The sequence below is a fragment of the Bufo bufo genome, chromosome 6 (genome assembly GCF_905171765.1).
Source record: "Bufo bufo chromosome 6, aBufBuf1.1, whole genome shotgun sequence".
In the NCBI taxonomy this organism is placed as follows: domain Eukaryota; kingdom Metazoa; phylum Chordata; class Amphibia; order Anura; family Bufonidae; genus Bufo; species Bufo bufo.
The window spans coordinates 258,792,879-258,813,763 of NC_053394.1; the positions used below are offsets into that span (position 1 = coordinate 258,792,879).

General features: G+C 42.7%; 1 protein-coding gene across 1 annotated transcript in view; it reads left to right on the forward strand.

Moving 5' to 3' along the window:
- LOC121005082 (cGMP-dependent protein kinase 2-like) overlaps window positions 1–20,885 on the forward strand; it is a 318,727-nt gene that overhangs the window by 141,823 nt on the left and 156,019 nt on the right. The window contains exons 8-10 of the mRNA XM_040437617.1: window positions 15,705–15,799; window positions 17,694–17,762; window positions 20,052–20,153. Of these exons, the coding sequence (XP_040293551.1) occupies window positions 15,705–15,799; window positions 17,694–17,762; window positions 20,052–20,153 (266 nt within the window). The remainder of the gene's footprint in view (window positions 1–15,704; window positions 15,800–17,693; window positions 17,763–20,051; window positions 20,154–20,885) is intronic.

Sequence of the window (20,885 nt, forward strand, 5' to 3'; positions counted from 1 at the left end):
ATATATTCCCTGCCTTAAAGGGATTGTCCAGTCATTTAAAAAAAAAAACACCCTGAAAATGCTTTAAAAAATACAAAAGAATACAAATACAGCGGGTCTCTACTTCCTGCTCCCTCTCAACACAGACATTTAACACTGTAGCCAATTACCTGGTCTTAGTGGTGACCAGCTACAACAAGTGATTGGCTGCAGTGACCTTAAAGCATTCTCAAGAATTATCTTACTGTCTGTGTGAAAAAATCCTGAAATATTGCAGCATTAGACCCTGAGAACTCATCATAAGCAATATTACAATAAAAAGTAGCAACCTTATTAGCAGAAAGGAGAAAGAAAGAGCACACCAATAACAATACAGTAGGTGATGGATACAGCTCATCTCCTTCCCCTCCCTGTACTGTGACTTCTACAAAGGTCACAGAGCATGCTCACATCGCCCTTTTATAAGTTAATGAGCCATTTTCTGTTTTAATTCTCTTGTGTCCAGATGTGCTGTAAAGCAAATTTCTGAACCTGCTCTTCACAGCATCAAGCTAAGTTAAAATCATGATCATTGAGCTCATAATCATGTAGCTCAATGTATTAGTATAACAATAAGTACTGTATAATAGGGATGAGCGAACCCGAACTGTATAGTTCGGGTTCGTACCGAATTTTGGGGTGTCCGTGACACGGACCCAAACCCGAACATTTTCGTAAAAGTCCGGGTTCGGGTTCAGTGTTCGGCGCTTTCTTGGCGCTTTTTGAAAGGCTGCAAAGCAGCCAATCAACAAGCATCATACTATTTGCCCCAAAAGGCCATCACAGCCATGCCTACTATTGGCATGGCTGTGATTGGCCAGTGCAGCATGTGACCCAGCCTCTATATAAGCTTGGGTCACGTAGCGCTGCACGTCACTCTGCTGATACAAGCGTAGGGAGAGGTTGCAGCTGCGACGTTAGGGCGAGATTAGGCAGATTAACTCCTCCAAAAGACTTCATTCAGTGATCGATCTACAGCTGTGGATCATTGAAGTGTTGATATTCAATTGCTCACTTTTTTTAGGCTGCCCAGAGCGTTTTTATATCACTTTTTTCTGGGGTGATCGGCGGCCATTTTGTGGCTTGTGGTGCGCCAGCACAAGCTGCCACCAAGTACCTTTAACCATCAATAGTGTAGTTATTTTTTGCTATATCCTACATCAGGGTCAAGCTTTCATCAAGTGCATTTAACCATCAATAGTGTGGTTATTTTTTGGACATATACTACATCAGAGCAAGTTGAGCCTGTCACCCAGCGCCTAAAAAATAGGCCTCACATTTATATTCAACCAAATCTGTACTGTTTTAGCTGGTCAAGTTATTGTTTGTGACCGTGAAAGCACAGTTTTTGTTCTGGGTTGAAAAACAATTCCCAAATTTGCAATTCTCAAAATTTGTGGTTTCTGCTGTACCAGGCCTACTTTAAATCTATCCCTAAAAGGGTATATTAGATTCAAGGTGCTGATAGGGTCATTCTGAAAAACTTAACACACACGCTACAGTGCAGATCCAAGTCTAATTCTGTGATTAAATGTTTACCTGTCACCCAGCGCCTAAAAAATAGGCCTCACATTTATATTCAACCAAATCTGTACTGTTTTAGCTGGTCAAGTTATTGTTTGTGACCGTGAAAGCACAGTTTTTGTTCTGGGTTGAAAAACTATTCTCAAATTTGCAATTCTCAAAATTAGTGGTTTCTGCTGTATCAGGCCTACTTTAAAAAATAGGCCTCACATTTATATTCAGCTAAATCTGTCATTACTGGTGTGCCTGTATTAGTGTAATACGGTACCTAAATAGATAGCCAGATAGTGTTAGGTGTCTGTAAAAAAAGGCCTGAATTGGAATTCAATACATTGGCCCGAATAATATTTTTCTTATTGTGGTGAACGGTAACAATGAGGAAAACATCTAGTAAGGGACGCGGACGTGGACATGGTCGTGGTGGTGTTAGTGGACCCTCTGGTGCTGGGAGAGGACGTGGCCGTTCTGCTACAGCCACACGTCCTAGTGTACCAACTACCTCAGGTCCCAGTAGCCGCCATAATTTACAGCCATATTTGGTGGGGCCCAATGCCGTTCTAAGGATGGTAAGGCCTGAGCAGGTACAGGCATTAGTCAATTGGGTGGCCGACAGTGCATCCAGCACGTTCACATTATCTCCCACCCAGTCTTCTGCAGAAAGCGCACAGATGGCGCATGAAAACCAAGCCCATCAGTCTGTCACATTACCCCCATGCATATCAGGGAAACTGTCTGAGCCTCAAGTTATGCAGCAGTCTCTTATGCTGTTTGAAGACTCTGCTGGCAGGGTTTCCCAAGGGCATCCACCTAGCCCTTCCCCAGGGGTGGAAGAGATAGAATGCACTAACGCACAACCACTTATGTTTCCTGATGATGATGACATGGGAATACCACCTCAGCACGTCTCTGATGATGACGAAACACAGGTGCCAACTGCTGCGTCTTTCTGCAGTGTGCATTCTGAACAGGAGGTCAGGGATCAAGACTGGGTGGAAAACGATGCAGGGGACGATGAGGTCCTAGACCCCACATGGAATAAAGGTCGTGCCACTGACTTTCACAGTTCAGAGGAAGAGTCAGTGGTGAGACCGAGCCAACAGCGTAGCAAAAGAGGGAGCAGTGGGCAAAATCAGAACACCCGCCGACAAGAGACTCCGCCTGCTACTGACCTCCGCCATCTGGTACTGAGCACCCCAAAGGCAGCTTCAAGGAGTTCCCTGGCATGGCACTTCTTCAAACAATGTGCTGATGACAAGACCCGAGTGGTTTGCACGCTGTGCCATCAGAGCCTGAAGCGAGGCATTAACGTTCTGAACCTTAGCACAACCTGCATGACCAGGCACCTGCATGCAAAGCATGAACTGCAGTGGAGTAAACACCTTAAAAACAAGGAAGTCACTCAGGCTCCCCCTGCTACCTCTTCTGCTGCTGCCGCCTCGGCTTCTTCTGCTGCTGCCGCCGCCTCGGCCTCTTCCTCCGCCTCTGGAGGGACGTTGGCATTTGCCGCCCAGCAAACATGGGATGTACCACCAACACCACCACCTGCGTCACCAAGCATCTCAACCATGTCACACGGCAGCGTTCAGCTCTCCATCTCACAAACATTAGAGAGAAAGCGTAAATTCCCACCTAGCCACCCTCGATCCCTGGCCCTGAATGCCAGCATTTCTAAACTACTGGCCTATGAAATGCTGTCATTTAGGCTGGTGGACACAGACAGCTTCAAACAGCTCATGTCGCTTGCTGTCCCACAGTATGTTGTTCCCAGCCGGCACTACCACGCCTCTGGAGGGACGTTGGCATTTGCCGCCCAGCAAACATGGGATGTACCACCAACACCACCACCTGCGTCACCAAGCATCTCAACCATGTCACACGGCAGCGTTCAGCTCTCCATCTCACAAACATTAGAGAGAAAGCGTAAATTCCCACCTAGCCACCCTCGATCCCTGGCCCTGAATGCCAGCATTTCTAAACTACTGGCCTATGAAATGCTGTCATTTAGGCTGGTGGACACAGACAGCTTCAAACAGCTCATGTCGATTGCTGTCCCACAGTATGTTGTTCCCAGCCGGCACTACTTCTCCAAGAGAGCCGTGCCTTCCCTGCACAACCAAGTATCCGATAAAATCAAGTGTGCACTGCGCAACGCCATCTGTGGCAAGGTCCACCTAACCACAGATACGTGGACCAGTAAGCACGGCCAGGGACGCTATATCTCCCTAACTGCACACTGGGTAAATGTAGTGGCGGCTGGGCCCCAGGCGGAGAGCTGTTTGTCGCACGTCCCTCCGCCGCCAAAGATCGCAGGGCAACATTCTTTGCCTCCTGTCTCCTCCTCCTCCTACTCAGCTTCCTCCTCCTCTTCTTCCACCTGCTCATCCAGTCAGCGACACACCTTCACCACCAACTTCAGCACAGCCCGGGGTAAACGTCAGCAGGCCATTCTGAAACTCATATGTTTGGGGGACAGGCCCCACACCGCACAGGAGTTGTGGCGGGGTATAGAACAACAGACCGACGAGTGGTTGCTGCCGGTGAGCCTCAAGCCCGGCCTGGTGGTGTGCGATAATGGGCAAAATCTCGTTGCAGCTCTGGGACTAGCCGGTTTGACGCACATCCCTTGCCTGGCGCATGTGCTGAATTTGGTGGTGCAGAAGTTCATTCACAACTACCCTGACATGTCAGAGCTGCTGCATAAAGTGCGGGCCATCTGTTCGCGCTTCCGGCGTTCACACCCTGCCGCTGCTCGCCTGTCTGCGCTACAGCGTAACTTCGGCCTGCCCGCTCACCGCCTCATATGCGACGTGCCCACCAGGTGGAACTCCACCTTGCACATGCTGGACAGACTGTGCGAGCAGCAGCAGGCCATAGTGGAGTTTCAGCTGCAGCACGCACGGGTCAGTCGCACTGCGGATCAGACACACTTCACCACCAATGACTGGGCCTCCATGCGAGACCTGTGTGCCCTGCTGCGCTGTTTCGAGTACTCCACCAACATGGCCAGTGGCGATGACGCCGTTATCAGCGTTACAATACCACTTCTATGTCTCCTTGAGAAAACACTTAGGGCGATGATGGAAGAGGAGGTGGCCCAGGAGGAAGAGGAGGAAGAGGGGTCATTTTTAGCACTTTCAGGCCAGTCTCTTCGAAGTGACTTAGAGGGAGGTTTTTTGCAACAGCAGAGGCCAGGTACAAATGTGGCCAGACAGGGCCCACTACTGGAGGACGAGGAGGACGAAGATGAGGAGGAGGTGGAGGAGTATGAGGATGAAGCATGTTCACAGCGGGGTGGCACCCAAAGCATCTCGGGCCCATCACTGGTGCGTGTCTGGGGGGAAACACAGGACGATGATGATACGCCTCCCACAGAGGACAGCTTGTCCTTACCTCTGGGCAGCCTGGCACACATGAGCGACTACATGCTGCAGTGCCTGCGCAACGACACCAGAGTTGCCCACATTTTAACGTGTGCGGACTACTGGGTTGCCACCCTGCTGGATCCCCGGTACAAAGACAATGTGCCCACCTTAATTCCTACACTGGAGCGTGATAGGAAGATGCGCGAGTACAAGCGCACATTGGTAGACGCGCTCCTGAGAGCATTCCCAAATGTCACAGGGGAACCAGTGGAAGCCCAAGGTGAAGGCAGAGAAGGAGCAAGAGGTCGCCAACGCAGCTGTGTCACGGCCAGCTCCTCTGAGGGCAGGGTTAGCATGGCAGAGATGTGGAAAAGTTTTGTCACCACGCCACAGCTAACTGCACCACCACCTGATACGGAACGTGTTAGCAGGAGGCAACATTTCACTAACATTGTGGAACAGTACCTGTGCACACCCCTCCACGTACTGACTGATGGTTCGGCCCCATTCAACTTCTGGGTCTCCAAATTGTCCACGTGGCCAGAGCTAGCCTTTTATGCCTTGGAGGTGCTGGCCTGCCCGGCGGCCAGCGTTTTGTCTGAACGTGTATTCAGCATGGCAGGGGGCGTCATTACAGACAAACGCAGCCGCCTGTCTACAGCCAATGTGGACAAGCTGACATTCATAGAAATGAACCAGGCATGGATCCCACAGGACCTGTCCATCCCTTGTGCAGATTAGACATTAACTACCTCCCCTTAACAATATATTATTGTACTCCAGGGCACTTCCTCATTCAATCCTATTTTTATTTTCATTTTACCATTATATTGCGGGGCAACCCAAAGTTGAATGAACCTCTCCTCTGTCTGGGTGCCTGGGCCTAAATATGTGACAGTGGCCTGTTCCAGTGGTGAGTGACGTGAAGCCTGATTCTCTGCTATGAAATGAAGACTGATTCTGTGCTGACATGAAGCCAGATTCTCTGTTACAGGACCTCTCTCCTCTGTCTGGGTGCCGGGGCCTAAATATGTGACAGTGGCCTGTTCCAGTGGTGTGTGACGTGAAGCCTGATTTTCTGCTATGACATGAAGACTGATTCTGTGCTGACATGAAGCCAGATTCTCTGTTACGGGACTTCTCTCCTCTGCCTGGGTACCTGGGCCTAAATATGTGACAGTGGCCTGTTCCAGTGGTGGGTGACGTGAAGCCTGATTCTCTGCTATGACATGAAGACTGATTCTGTGCTGACATCAAGCCAGATTCTCTGTTACGGGACCTCTCTCCTCTGCCTGGGTGCCTGGGCCTAAATATGTGACAGTGGCCTGTTCCAGTGGTGGGTGACGTGAAGCCTGATTCTCTGCTATGACATGAAGACTGATTCTCTGCTGACATGAAGCCAGATTCTCTGTTACGGGACCTCTCTCCTCTGCCTGGGTGCCTGGGCCTAAATATGTGACAGTGGCCTGTTCCAGTGGTGGGTGACGTGAAGCCTGATTCTCTGCTATGACATGAAGACTGATTCTCTGCTGACATGAAGCCAGATTCTCTGCTATGGCATGAAGAGACTGATTCTCTGCTGACATGAAGCCAGATTCTCTGCTATGGGACCTCTGTCCAATTGATATTGGTTAATCTTTATTTTTTTTATTTTTATTTTAATTCATTTCCCTATCCACATTTGTTTGCAGGGGATTTACCTACATGTTGCTGCCTTTTGCAGCCCTCTAGCTCTTTCCTGCGCTGTTTTACAGCCTTTTTAGTGCTGAAAAGTTCGGGTCCCTATTGACTTCAATGGGGTTCGGGTTCGGGTTCGGGACGAAGTTCGGGTCGGGTTCGGATCCCGAACCCGAACATTTCCGGGAAGTTCGGCTCAACTTTTCGAACCCGAACATCCAGGTGTTCGCTCAACTTTACTGTATAACCAAACTGAGTAGGATAAAAAAAAAAATTATTTCACTGCAAAATAAAAATTCTGCAAAAATCAGACAATGCTGTAAAATGGCCTAAATGGTGTGGTACATGACTTGTGGGACCTGCCTAAAAATAACAACCAGGGAGATAATTTTTTATCCAGAAATATGCCTATATTAGGCATATTTTTGGCACAGATTGTGATACAACGGTTAGTTGCGCCGCAAGCTGCGACCTTTCCCTGCTCATGCCAGGTCTAAAATAGTGGTCGTTGATGGGGAAAATTCATAATTTTCTACACCTGTTTTAAGAAGCTGGCTTACATTTAGACTGGCGCTCAATGTGCCGAAGTCATGTAGAGGCCTGTCTAAAACGCCGGTCTTAATAAATGACTCCCCAGGTGTCTTTTATGAAAGGAACACCCAAGGCAACACTGATGTTATTTGTAGTGCATCACAATAGGGAACAGGGATTTCTTTGGTGTTCTCTGTATTTCTGTATTGAAGACGACCTGTCACCACTCCTGACATGTCTATTGTCTTTAGTAAATATTTACATTTCCCCAAACATAACAATTGTGGAGCTTTTTGTCTGCTAACTATATATTATGTCATTCCTCTGTTATTTCTACTTGAAATTTATGAATAAATTTGTAACTGGTGTTACCATTCCCCCATTATTAAAGGGGTGTTTTCCTACTCACTCTGACAGCACTAATTAGACTGCATTGGTACATGCCAACATCTAGTAACTTCTGATTAATTTATTCATAAATTTCTAGGATTATTAACAGGAATGGAAAAACTGAGTTTTAAGAAAAGATGCATTAAAATAGGTATTTTATGAGTAATACAAGGTGATGTGCAGAAAGCTGACAGATTCCCTTTAATCCCTTCAACCTAGGGCCAGTTTTCACCGTCCTGCCCAGGCCATTTTTTGCAAATCTGACATGTGTCACTTTATGTGGTAATAACTTTGGAAGACTTTTACTTATCCAAGCCATTCTGAGAATGTTTTCTTGTGACACGTTGTACTTCATGTCAGTGGTAAATTTGAGTCAATGTATTTTACCTTTATTTATAAAAAAAATCTTAAATTTACCCAAAATTTTGAAAATTTCACAATTTAAAAAAAAAATCTGTTTCTCTGCTTTTAAAACATATAGTGATACTTCATAAAATAGTTTTTGCTTAACTTTGTAAATGTCATTTTTTTTTTTAGGACATTAGAAGGTTTATAACTTTAGAAGCAATTCTTCAATTTCAAATTTTTAAGAAAAACTTACTTTTTAAGGGCCAGTTCAGTTATCAATAAAACAAAAGGTGACAGCAGCCTCTCTAGTGTATTCCTTTTATTGGAGAAACCTTACAGAATGCTGTAAAAACCAGACAACTACATTTCGGCTACATCTTAGCCTTTATTAAGCCTGGTACACAGTGATATCCATATTCCTATATAGTGCATAAAACTACTCCCATGCTATTGGTGAACCAATCTCCTCGGTATGCTATTCTTTTCCTAACATAGATCACCAATCAGCATGACCTGGGATGTAAGTACCCCAAGGGCCGGGTAAGACCAAAGAGACTGCCAGTTTGAATGCGTGTTTATATACTGAAGATGATATATACAGACTAATCAATGAAGACAAGGGTGATGTCTCTTCAGAATATGTCTAGAATGCGGTGAGAGATTTGGAACAAAATAAGGCAATTACTATAAAGCCGGCAGACAAGGGGGGAGCCGTGGTTGTGATGGACACATGTAAGTACAATGAGGAGATACATAGACAGTTGAGTGATGGTGATGTACAGTACAGACCAAAAGTTTGGACACACCTTTTCATTCAAAGAGTTTTCTTTATTTTCATGACTATGAAAATTGTAGATTCACACTGAAGGCATCAAAACTATGAATTAACACATGTGGAATTATATACATAACAAACAAGTGTGAAACAACTGAAAATATGTCATATTCTAGGTTCTTCAAAGTAGCCACCTTTTGCTTTGATTACTGCTTTGCACACACTTGGCATTCTCTTGATGAGCTTCAAGAGGTAGTCCCCTGAAATGGTTTTCACTTCACAGGTGTGCCCTGTCAGGTTTAATAAGTGGGATTTCGTGCCTTATAAATGGGGTTGGGACCATCAGTTGTGTTAAGGATAAGTCAGGTGGATACACAGCTGAAAGTCCTACTGAATAGACTGTTAGAATTTGTATTATGGCAAGAAAAAAGCAGCTAAGTAAAGAAAAACGAGTGGCCATCATTACTTTAAGAAATGAAGGTCAGTCAGTCAGCCGAAAAATTGGGAAAACTTTGAAAGTAAGGGCTATTTGACCATGAAGGAGAGTGATGGGTTGCTGCGCCAGATGACCTGGCCTCCACAGTCACCGGACCTGAACCCAATCGAGATTGTTTGGGGTGAGCTGGACCGCAGAGTGAAGGCAAAAGGGCCAACAAGTGCTAAGCATCTCTGGGAACTCCTTCAAGACTGTTGGAAGACCATTTCAGGGGACTACCTCTTAAAGCTCATCAAGAGAATGCCAAGAGTGTGCAAAGCAGTAATCAAAGCAAAAAGTGGCTACTTTGAAGAACCTAGAATATGACATATTTTCGGTTGTTTCACACTTGTTTGTTATGTATATAATTCCACATGTGTTAATTCATAGTTTTGATGCCTTCATAGTCATGAAAATAAAGAAAACTCTTTGAATGAGAAGGTGTGTCCAAACTTTTGGTCTGTACTGTATATACAGTATTAACAGGAGATCCAAATGGGAGATTATGCAGATTTTGAATGAGATTATCGATGGAGCCCTTGAGGTGGGCCTCATTGATGAGAATTTAAGAGAGTATCTCAAGATTCAACATCCCATCACCCCTCTGTTCTATGTGCTCTCAAAGATACATAAGAGGCTGGTTGATTCCCCGGGCAGACCTATTGTGTCTGGCAGGGGCTAAATTTTCAGCACGATTGCAATATTTTTAGACAAATTGCTATGTGTCCATGCGACCAATGCTCCCTCCTACATAAGAGACACTAGCCATTTCCTGACAAAATTACTAGAGATCCGGGTACCTACACAATTTTACCTTGTAATTGAACATGACTATGATTTAAATGTCATCGATGTGGCGCTGGCCGGCGCGGGGCAATCTCCTGGTGGACACCAGTTTGTCCTCCACCTTCTGGGGGTGGTCCTGAGGAGGAACGATTTAACAATTAGTTATTTTGGGTTGCATCTGGTATATCACACCAGTAGAAGTTATTTGTTCCAATAGAGTTTGTCACTCTGTGTAGCTGCAGTAACGCAGCAAAACTGCAAACAAATGCTGCACTACCTAAATGCACTATATAGAAAGTATATTATTGGTATATAACACCCCTGCTTCAATCAGTTTTTTGGGGGGCAACGGGTATATCACACAAGTAGAAATGATTTGTTTCAATAGCATTTGGCACTCTGTGTAGCTGCAGTAACGCAGCAAACCACAAACAAATGCTGCACTACCTAAATGGACTATATAGAAAGTATATTATTGGTATATAACACCCCTGCTTCAATCAGTTTTTTCGGGGGGCAACTGGTATATCACACCAGTAGAAATTATTTGTTCCAATAGCGTTTGGCACTCTGTGTAGCTGCAGTATCGCAGCAGAACCGCACACAACTGCTGCACAATACAAATGCACTATAATATACTTTCTTGTTAAAAAGTATATTATAAGTGTAATACACCCCTCAGTAAGTCACACCTATTGATAGCACACCTATACCAGTCCTTAAAAGTACTTTTGTTGCTCTATTAGCTAGCGTTTGGTGTCCCTAACAGTCTGTCTCTGCTCCACACAGCAACCTCCCCCTACACTGTTAACAGACTGAATGTTAAATGGTGGCCAGATCGGGTTTATTTAAAAGGTAGGGTGTATGTCCATGTGCTGAAACGTCTCAATTGGCTGTCCTGTACCACCTTATGGATGTGTCATGGGACAAAGTTCTTCACAATGTAAAAGAATATGACATTGTCATATGTTCGCCCGTTCGGCGAACCGCGAACAAGCAAAGTTTGTCGCGAAAAGACCGCCAGACGAACCGCAAGGCCATCTCTATTTAATACTCATTTTGAGAATCTGGGTATGACTTTTTGTTTAACCAATGCTCCAGCGTTTTTCCAACACTTTGTCAATGACCTCTTTCATCATCTGATGGGGAGATTTGTTTGTTTGTATATCTGGATGACATACTAATTTATTCTCTAGACATGGAGACTCATCAGGATATTGTGAGACTGGTGTTACAGATCCCCATAGAGAATATATTGTATGCGAAGATGGAAAAATGTGTTTTTGCTGTTCAGGAAGTGCAATTCCTGGGTTACCTGCTCTCATCTTCAGGTTTTCGTATGGATCCCGAGAAAGTCCGTGCGGTGTTGGACTGGGATCGACCCGAAAATCTGAAAGCGCTTATGTGGTTTTTGGGATTCACCAACTACTACCGTAAATTCATCTTGAACTATTTTACTGTGGTTAAATCTTTAACAGACATGACTAGGAAGGGGGTCTATTTTTCTGTTTGGTCTGAGGCGGCATTACAAGCCTTTTCTGGCGTGAAGAAATGTTTTGCTTCAGCCCCTATTCTGGTGCAACCGGACGTGTCTCAGCCATTCATTGTAGAGGTTGACGCATCCGAGGTAGGGGTGGGAGCAGTTTTGTCGCAAGGTCCTTTCCCTAGTAAATGGCGCCCATGTGCTTTTTTCTCTAAAAAAAACTCTTGACTGCTGAAATAAATTAAGACATGTCTAATAGGGAATTGCTGGCCATTAAGTTGACTTTTGAAGAATGGCACCATTGGTTGGAAGGAGCAATTCATCCTATTACTGTAATTAATGATCACAAAAATCTGGCTTACCTTGAGTCGGCTGAACGACTAATTCCAAGCCAGGCCAGATGGGCGGTGTTTTTCACCAGTTTTAACTTAATTGTCACCTACCACCCTTGGGTTAAGAACGTCAAGGCAGATGCTTTGTCGCGCAGCTTTCCTGGGGGGTGATTATAAACATAAAGATCCTAGCACTTTGTCTGAAGCAGTAGTCATATCTGCCCTATATTCTGATCTTGAGGCTAAGGTGTTGGAACCCAAGAGGATGCACCAGACTCTTGTCCTCCAGGGAGATTGTTTGTTCCCTCAGACTTAAGAAGAATCCAGATCACTGGCAAAACGGCGTTGGGTCAGGAGGTGGCTGAGAGATCGACACACCACTCAGGGTATGCTTATCCTTTTCTTTTAATCACCAAGTCTGTTTATCCTCACATTTGTCTCCATTTGCTATTGCTTGGGGCTTATTGTCTTGAGGTGTCTTGGTGACTAGCATCTGATTATTCTAATATATTTTTCCCTGATTCCTGGTGTGCTGACCTCCCAGCCCCTCCTTGGGTCCTATTCCTCTCCCTTGTGTTACACCTTTGTGCTGCCTTTTTTTATCTTCATGTATGTATTTTACATTGTCAATAAAGTTTATTTATATTTACTATGCAAAGATTTTTGTGCAATTCCTTTGGTGATAGTTAAGGCTCCTTGTGGATCCGCAATTCTTTGCGATTTTTTTCTGTCCGGTAACAATTTGGTAACCCCCTCCCTCAGACTTAAGTCACAAGGTATTTGAGTAACATCACTGTACTGTCTTGGCTGGACACCCTGGGAGTAGATCCACTGGCGATCTCATCCCGCGTAGATTTTGGTGGCCAGGGCTGCATAAGTGTGTTGAGGACTATGTGTCAGCCTGTTGTACCTGTGCCAGTGCTGAGGTGACACATACTCTGCCTTCTGGATCTCTTCTTCCATTAATCATCTCACCCAGACCTTGGACGCATTTGTCCATGAATTTTATCTCGGATTTACCGAATTCTTTGAGAAAAAACGTGCTCCTGGTGGTAGTTTATCTGTTTAGCAAAATGGAGCATTTTATAGCATTCTTCAAATAAATATATTTCCAGCACGGAGATAAAATCTTGCAATATTCCAAACGTACACGCGGTGCAGTGAAAAATGTCCCTCCATGTCCCTGGTCAGACCGACATGTTTCGAGCCAGCCGGCTCTTAGTCATGATCTAATTTTATAGCATTGCCTGTTCTACCTAATGCCAAAACTCTTGCACAGGTGTTTGATGATAACATCGTAAAACTACATGGCATTCCCTCTGATGTGGTGTTTGATCAGGGAACTCAGTTTGTTTCCAGATTCTGGAAAGCATTCTGTACTGGACTGGGGGTACAATTGTCCTTTTCTTTGGCTTTTCATCCTCAATCGAATGAACGGACGGAGCGCACTAATCAGAATCTGGAGACTTACTTGAGATGTTTTGTTTCGGAGAGCCAGGAGGAGTGGTCTTCATTCCTATTGTTAGCTGAGTTTGCCATTAATAACCATAGACAGGAGTCCACTGATAAGCCGCCATTTTTGGGGCATATGGATTCCATCCGCAGTTTGGCACATTTTCTGATTTTCAAACTTCCAGTATTCCTGAGGAGGAACGATTTTCCTCTTCTTTGTCTTCGATTTGGCAGAAAATTCAAAATAACCTGAAAGAGATAAGCAACAGGTATAAGCGTGTGGCTGACAGGAGATGCATGAATGGTCCGGAGAGTGGGTGATTCTGTGTGGCTGTCCAAAAGAAACATTAAGCTTAAGGTACCTTCTTGGAAGTTGGGCCCAAGATTTATTGGTCCATATAAGTTCACTGCCATTGTTAACCATGTAGCCTTCCGTCTTGAACTTCCTCAGGCTTTGAAAATTCATAACGTACTTCATAAGTCGTTGTTGAAGAAATGTGTCGAACCTGTTGAGCCGTCCTCCTTGCTCCTGTCATGGAGGACGATAATTTCAAATCAGCAGGATTGTAGACTCCCGAGTTCTCCGTAGATCCCTCCAGTATCTCGTCCACTGGAAGGGTTTCGGACCAGAGGAGAGGATATGGGTTCCCGCGGCCGATGTTAATACGAATCATCAGGTGAAGGCCTTTCACAGAGCCCATACTGAAAAGGTTTGTCCTGGGTTCCCAGAGGTCACCGGTAAAAGGGGGTACTGTCACTGTCCCTCAGGTGACTGATGTCAGGAGATCAAGAAGACTGGCTGAGTGAGGAAGAATCTAACAGCCTCCTTGATTTCTCTTGATTCAGTATTGACAGGGTTAATGACCACTTCCCTTTTCTGAGCTGTTTCTCAGTGGTCATCACTTCTACCCTTTATAGTCTGACCCCTCCCTTCTGACTATGCAGTAGATAGCTTAATTTGGGTTTTGGCTGAGCTTGTGTGAGGTTGTCTCTGGTGTTCCTGCTCGTCCCTCAGAAGTTAAGTGTCGTGTTTGTTTGTGTTTTGCATTATTCCCTATTGTTTGTATCTGGGCCTGAGACAGAGACTTCCATTCAAATGGGTTGTCTTTGGTCCTAACCTTATTCCAGGGCCTTATAGGGAAGTTAGGGCCTAGATATCCTGCATAGGAATATTCCTACCTTCAAGGTCTATTCATATTTATAGGTAGTAAGGGCCCAGATCAGGGTTGTTTATTAGAGTCCCGTTCCTTCCCTAGTTTCCACGCCCAGTTACTGTTCCCCTTCCCCCCTGTGTTCAGTGTGGTCATTTCCCCCCACAGTGATCGTAACACATAGCTGTGGTTCACCTCATTTGAGGTTCTGTTCCCTAGTTTTGATACTTTTTCTTAATATGCAAATTAGGCCTTTGCTGCAATGAGGGCATCATTATTGCTCTTTTATGCCCTGAAATTCAGCTCATTTCTGTGATCACTATCATTCCTCATAAAGAGGAAATGATTGCTGAGTACAAATGCAGCTCTCATCTCCCTGACAAAAAGGGAACAAAACATTCCCGAAAATTGCCTGCAAAATTAGTCTGTGTAAAAGGATCTTAAAGTGGGGTATCCTATATGTTTTTGAATATGCTTTCCAACCTCCTGTCCCTGCATATTGCCAGCGTACACTGCTGAGCAATGTTACAACCACTAGAAGCTTTTTTTAAATTAGATATTTTAAAAGAAGACTTTAAAACATAGCTCATTTTTTTCTGCTTCTACATGATACAGATGAAAGTAGATGGCAGGGCAGCAAATAAAATGACAGTTTGCCGTTTCCAGATAGAGTGGATTTGGTATAGTCTCGGTACAGAAGCAACAGGATTTCATCTGCTCAAGCCACTATTTGTTTGCTAACATACTGCTCCGGCTGTGCTAATCATTACAATAGATGAGATAGCAATCTCCTTCTTTCCTGCAGACCTATTTGTTGGCAGTGATATGAATTTTAGCTGACTTTATAAGCCGTTCATATTAAAACACACCCCCTTCTGGTGTTGATACAAATTAAATGTGGTTGGCTCTCACTTCTGCCAGTGATCCGCCAGTTCCTCATTTAAGTAATTAGGAGTCTGGTTGCATTTGAGGAGGTTTTCTAGATGAAAATAAAAGATCAAAATAGGCATGAACAGACCTGCAAGTGCTGGCCCTCGGGATTCCTTGTAAACAATATGTTGCAGGCTCATCTGGCAACTGCTCTGTTCTCATAGAAGCTGATTTTCTCGATGAAATATAAAGTCAGCTCATTAAAGAACAAAACAGCTGAACAAACGGAGGGCAGGAACTAGTGAAACATCCTTTTTATGCTATTAATGCTTCCACCTTGAAAACAACATAGAGTTCTCAGGGGTGCCATTGCCCAATTGGCTGAGACCTTCTTATGGATTCATTGCAAGGCAGCAAGCCAAAAAGATTATGAGTTGTGCACCTCAACTATTGCAATCATAGGACGGAATACATATAAGCTGATGGGTGGTGTTGATAAATTTAATGATATTATTCTTTCCTTTATCTAGGTGTGTGTGACACAAGCTGTGGAAGGATCTCAGGAACCACAAGAAATCAAAACCTTAGGAGTTGGTGATTACTTTGGAGAAAAAGCATTAATTAGGTACAGTTTAGACGTAAATTGTGGGTATATTCTTATGCAAAGGAATATTTCACCTCAAACATGTTTCATTAGGGCCATATTTCAGAACATTGATTTTTTAAAGGGGTTTTCTGAGACTTTTGTACTTGATGACCTATTCTCTGGAAAGGTCATCAGTATCTGAGAAGGCACCGGCACTTGCAGTGGCGTTGCAGCATTCTGTCAGCACACCAATCACAGCGCTGTATATAGTGTAACTGTTCTTCCCCACGTTGGGAATCATATGTTATCTTTCTAAAAAGAGGTATCTCTATGTTGGACATGGATGGCAAATCCACAGGATGTTCTCTGGGACCCATAGCTGCATAATCTGAAATCCCATCTTGCCGCTGCTGTGAATGGAGAGGTGGCTGAGCATGTGTGCCTCTCTCCAATAACTTCTATGGAAGTTCAGAAAATAGCTGAGTAAGTATGCTTGACTATTTTTGAACTCCCTTTATTCCATATAGGCAAAATATTTTGTAAATGGACCTAGTCTTACATGTTGTCATCAGTCTTGTAAAGAGAGACGGGTTAGAAATGAGTACATAGATCCTTCTAGGACTGTCAATATAGAAAGTGTGGTTGGAAATCAAACATTGATCTACAAGAAGCCCAAGTAGAATTTTCAAATTAACAATCTGAAAGTATAATTATTTCTCAATGTCCCCAATATTTCTCAATGTTCCTGCTTGGAATGGCTAGCTTATCTATGTGTAATGGCCCTAGACTGATTAAGGGTACTCAGAGTCAGATGGCAACTGGAAATACCAATCACATTTAGGGACCATTTACACAACCGTAAGTGTCATAGGCTATCCCTATGATAGAAATGACAAGAATAGGATATGCTGTATCTTTTTTGCAGGAACATTACGGAACAACAGATGTCCGCATCTTTTGCGGCCCCATTGAAATTAATGGGGCGCGGACCCAGAAATACAGTCATGTGAATGGACCCTAAAGGATGTATTAACAAGGCAATGCAGGGTTATTTAATTTTTGTATATGGTATATCCACAAATACTGTAATATACTGTATACAGTAGTAGGTGGACGTCAGAAGTTTTCAGAGGAACACAGCTTGGATTTTCTGAATAAGAGTATGGGAACTTCAGATCATACAGTACAGATTATTCTGTGCTTCTCGGTCCCTAACCTGGAGGGAGCTAGAAACATAACCAATACATTTGTACATGTTTTAATAGCTTTTTATTAAGAATATTCTAATGAGTAATTTCTCTATAAAACAGCCATACACTTGTTCAGTTGTTTTCTTAACTTTTATCTTGGCCTTTTTCTTCTAGAAGCAGGAAAAGATTAAAACTTGATGGGCCTCCATCCAACCTATGGGACTTGGAACCCACCTTTACCCCTATTATAGTCACATTTAGCAGAGGTGAACATGCATGGCTGCAGTTTATGGGAGTTATGGAGACAACCAAGAGAGCAACTCTTTTGAAGCCACATGCATGACTATCTCTCCGATGAATGGTCAAGACCCGCTTGATCTTCAAGATGAGGGACACCAAGGGAACTAGACCAATGTAATCCCTCTGGTGCTACCTAAGAGCCCTAGATAGAGAAGAATACTATTATATACATAGTAGTCAAAAGAGTCATTTAATTGAATATAGTAGTATGATATCAAATAACTTACATGAAAAATAAAATTACAAGAATGTAAAATTCTTTAGATAATGCTTTATGCAGTTAGATTTTGTGACCAGTGCAATGGTATTGTTTTTATGTCACATTCTCTCCATTGCACTCTTTTCATTTGATCATAACCAGATGAGTGAAGCAATGACATGAGATACCAAAAAGACTAATGAAGTGTCCAATGCTGATTTCTCATTCTGTCCTTCTCCTTAAGCGAGGATGTCCGCTCGGCCAACATCATAGCTGAAGAGGATGACACACAGTGCCTTGTCATAGACAGAGAGTAAGTGTTTCTTTGGACATTACTGTTTCCTTGTTGCATGAATTTCAGTTCTGGGATGTGTCTAGTATTCCAGCTCAATGTCATTGACTTGTTACTCTGCATAGTCTATTGACAATAGTGTCCAATTTTGTAATCTTAGGTGACCTGATTGGAAGGTTTTGTATAATAAATTTTCAGTTAAGATCTGAGGTAGCTTTTTGCTTTATCCCTTTACATTATGTTAGATTGTTTTGTATTCTATATCTTTTTAACTACAGTAGTCAAATATTAAGTAAAAATAAACAAAAATGTACAAACACTTGTTCAATTATTGTGGTCAAGAATTGCCCTGCATTCTGTGGCTCCTTGCCCTCAAACCATTTTGTGTGTTTTTTACATCTGAAAATCTGACCCAACATTCTAAAATACGCCATTGATGTAACTGGCCCACTACTTCAAATGATGTATCAGGCCTTAAAAATCTCTAAGCATTTCCAAAGGAGGAAATCTCTGAAAGTCTTATATTTTTATATTTTTTCATATTTTTATATGTTGCATTTATTATTCAAATGTGCATTTGGTAAATAAATATTCGTTTTATGTCATATTTGAAGATTTATTTTCTACATTTTCATTTTACTATGGCTAAAGGTCCCCATACACACTAGTGTATTGTTCACCGAACCTACTGAGGTGAGTTCGGTCAAAAGTTTAATGTGTATGGGAGCTCCTGACTCTCCCCAAACAGAAGTCGGCAGGTGGGAGAAGAATTGGGCAAAATTAATATTTTCACCCAATCGTTTTGTTCTCCTGGGGATAAGCTGCAGCCAGACATGTCTGGCAGTGGCTTTCTCCCCCCTCCCTGTTAAATACACATATACATTCAGCCAAGCTGAATGTGCATGTGTACCAGGAAGTAGGGTGTGACAGCTGTTGGCCAAATGACAAATATTGAATGTGTATGGCAGCATTTAGGATAAGCCATCAGCGAATGTAACTGTGCAGCATACTGCACCTAAGTCTAATTCTCTTAAATAGTACAGAGCTGAAGCACTAGACACAGCCACCTGTATAGTATGAATAAGTTACTCTGTTTGTGTTAACAATGACATGGCCCATTCATTTTGGTGATCTGCCATGACCATACCTCTATTAATTGAACATTGATGACCTATACAAAAAATTGGGTTATTAATATTATGTAAGTCCCAGATAACCTTTTTATATGGATATTCCCATCTCATCCTTTTATGGCCATGATGGGTATAACCACAGTAAGCACTGGCTGGAGGTCGCTGAATTTATGGAAACATCCAAGCAGCTATTGCTTCGCTCTTTCTGTAAATCCTGTAGCAGTGAATGGTAGCTACAGAAGCATCATAGCACATCAAGCTACATTGTTTCCATAACTCAGGGGTTACGGAAACAGATTAGCTTGCTGTGGTGCACTCTGTACATAGCTCCCATTCAATGCTATGGAAATTACAGAAGGAGCCCAGGTCGTTCGGCCATTTCCATAACTAGCCCTAACCCCATCCGGTACTTACTGTGCTAATTCCCATTTCGGCCATGAAAAGTCCAGTCGGGAATAATTCTTTAAATGTCTAAATTCAACTACTTATCACCAAAGCTTAATACTTTTTTTTTATATGAAATGTGCTGTTTATAAATGTACTGTGCAGCTTCAGATAAATCCCAATAGATCATTTAAGCAACCATTAATTCAGCATTTTTTTGAAAGGCAATTTTTCCTCTATCACTTACAAAATATATGTAGCTTAGGGCGGGTTCGCATTACCGTTAGAAATTCCATTATAGCGTTCCGTTATAACAGAGTTATAGCAGAATATAATGGAATTTTAGAACGGAAAGCAAAACGGAACACTTTAAGAGGCTTTCTGTTTTGCTCTGTCATAATAAATTTCTATGGGCACAAATAACAGTTGACAGCACCTCTGTCTAAATTCCTTGTATACATAGCAATAATTATTATGATTTGTTAGCTTATGATCAGTAGTGATAGCAAAGTGTACATGCACAAAAATATTATCAAATAATGATAAATAAAGTTACTGTTGATCAAAAGTATCTGCGCACACACAAAGAAAAAAAAAAGTTGGTCTGATCCAATGTGTGTTAAAAAAATGGCAAAATATGTATAATGATAGAAAATTCCATATTTACAATCAGATACTTCTCGTGTTTGTTAAATGGCCTTTATTCATAATCTACCTTTAATATTGACCTCTGTTAAAATAATATTGCCTTATAGTTGTATCTTCATTGTGTATATTCACTTTTCACATCCAGCACTTTCAATCAAATGGTCGGAACTTACCAGGAGTTACAGACGTATCTGCGGGAATACGTGTACCAACTGGCACTCAATGATCACGACAGGAGGAATGCCAGGTATGATATTAGTATAAAAGATTTTTGCAAATTTTAGTTATCTTTAGATTCATCTGTCCTATTGTGTATTGTACATTTACATCTGTTAAATCAGGTATTTGGATAGTCTCTGTATGGTCCGTTTTATTTCTTTATCAAACATACAGTACTATACCTCTAATAAAATCTCTGTAAAAAGAAAGTGTCAGAGGTGGTGGAAGTACATTAAAGGATTTAAAGGGAATGTGTCATCAGAAAATGACCCACTGTTTAAATTGCGTTTTTATATTTAACATATTTTTAAAGAATTTTTTGTGATTTTTATTTTATTAATTTTTTTCCTTTTCAATATCTGTATTTAAAGGGAGACTGTCACCTACATGACATGATTTATACTAATAATATAGCTCCATGGGCCAGCCCTGTATCCTTGTGTCATCATTTTAATCTCTATTTGTAATCCAGCGCCTGCCCGCTACAGGGATGGCCAGACGATACAGAGGGGAGGAGTCAGGTGCAAGTAAGGCGTCTAGCACTGGGCACTTATAGTACACTCGCCGCCCCTGGGAACTTGCGATAACTAATTTGCATATCTTTGAAACTTAGTTTTAAAGATATGCAATCAGTGTTATGTATTTGGGTCCAACAGAGCTATATTATAAGTTTAAATAATGTCATGTTGGTGACAGACTCTCTTTAAACAAAAAAACATAAAATCCTGCAGTTTTTGCACTGGCCAACAGGAAAAATAAT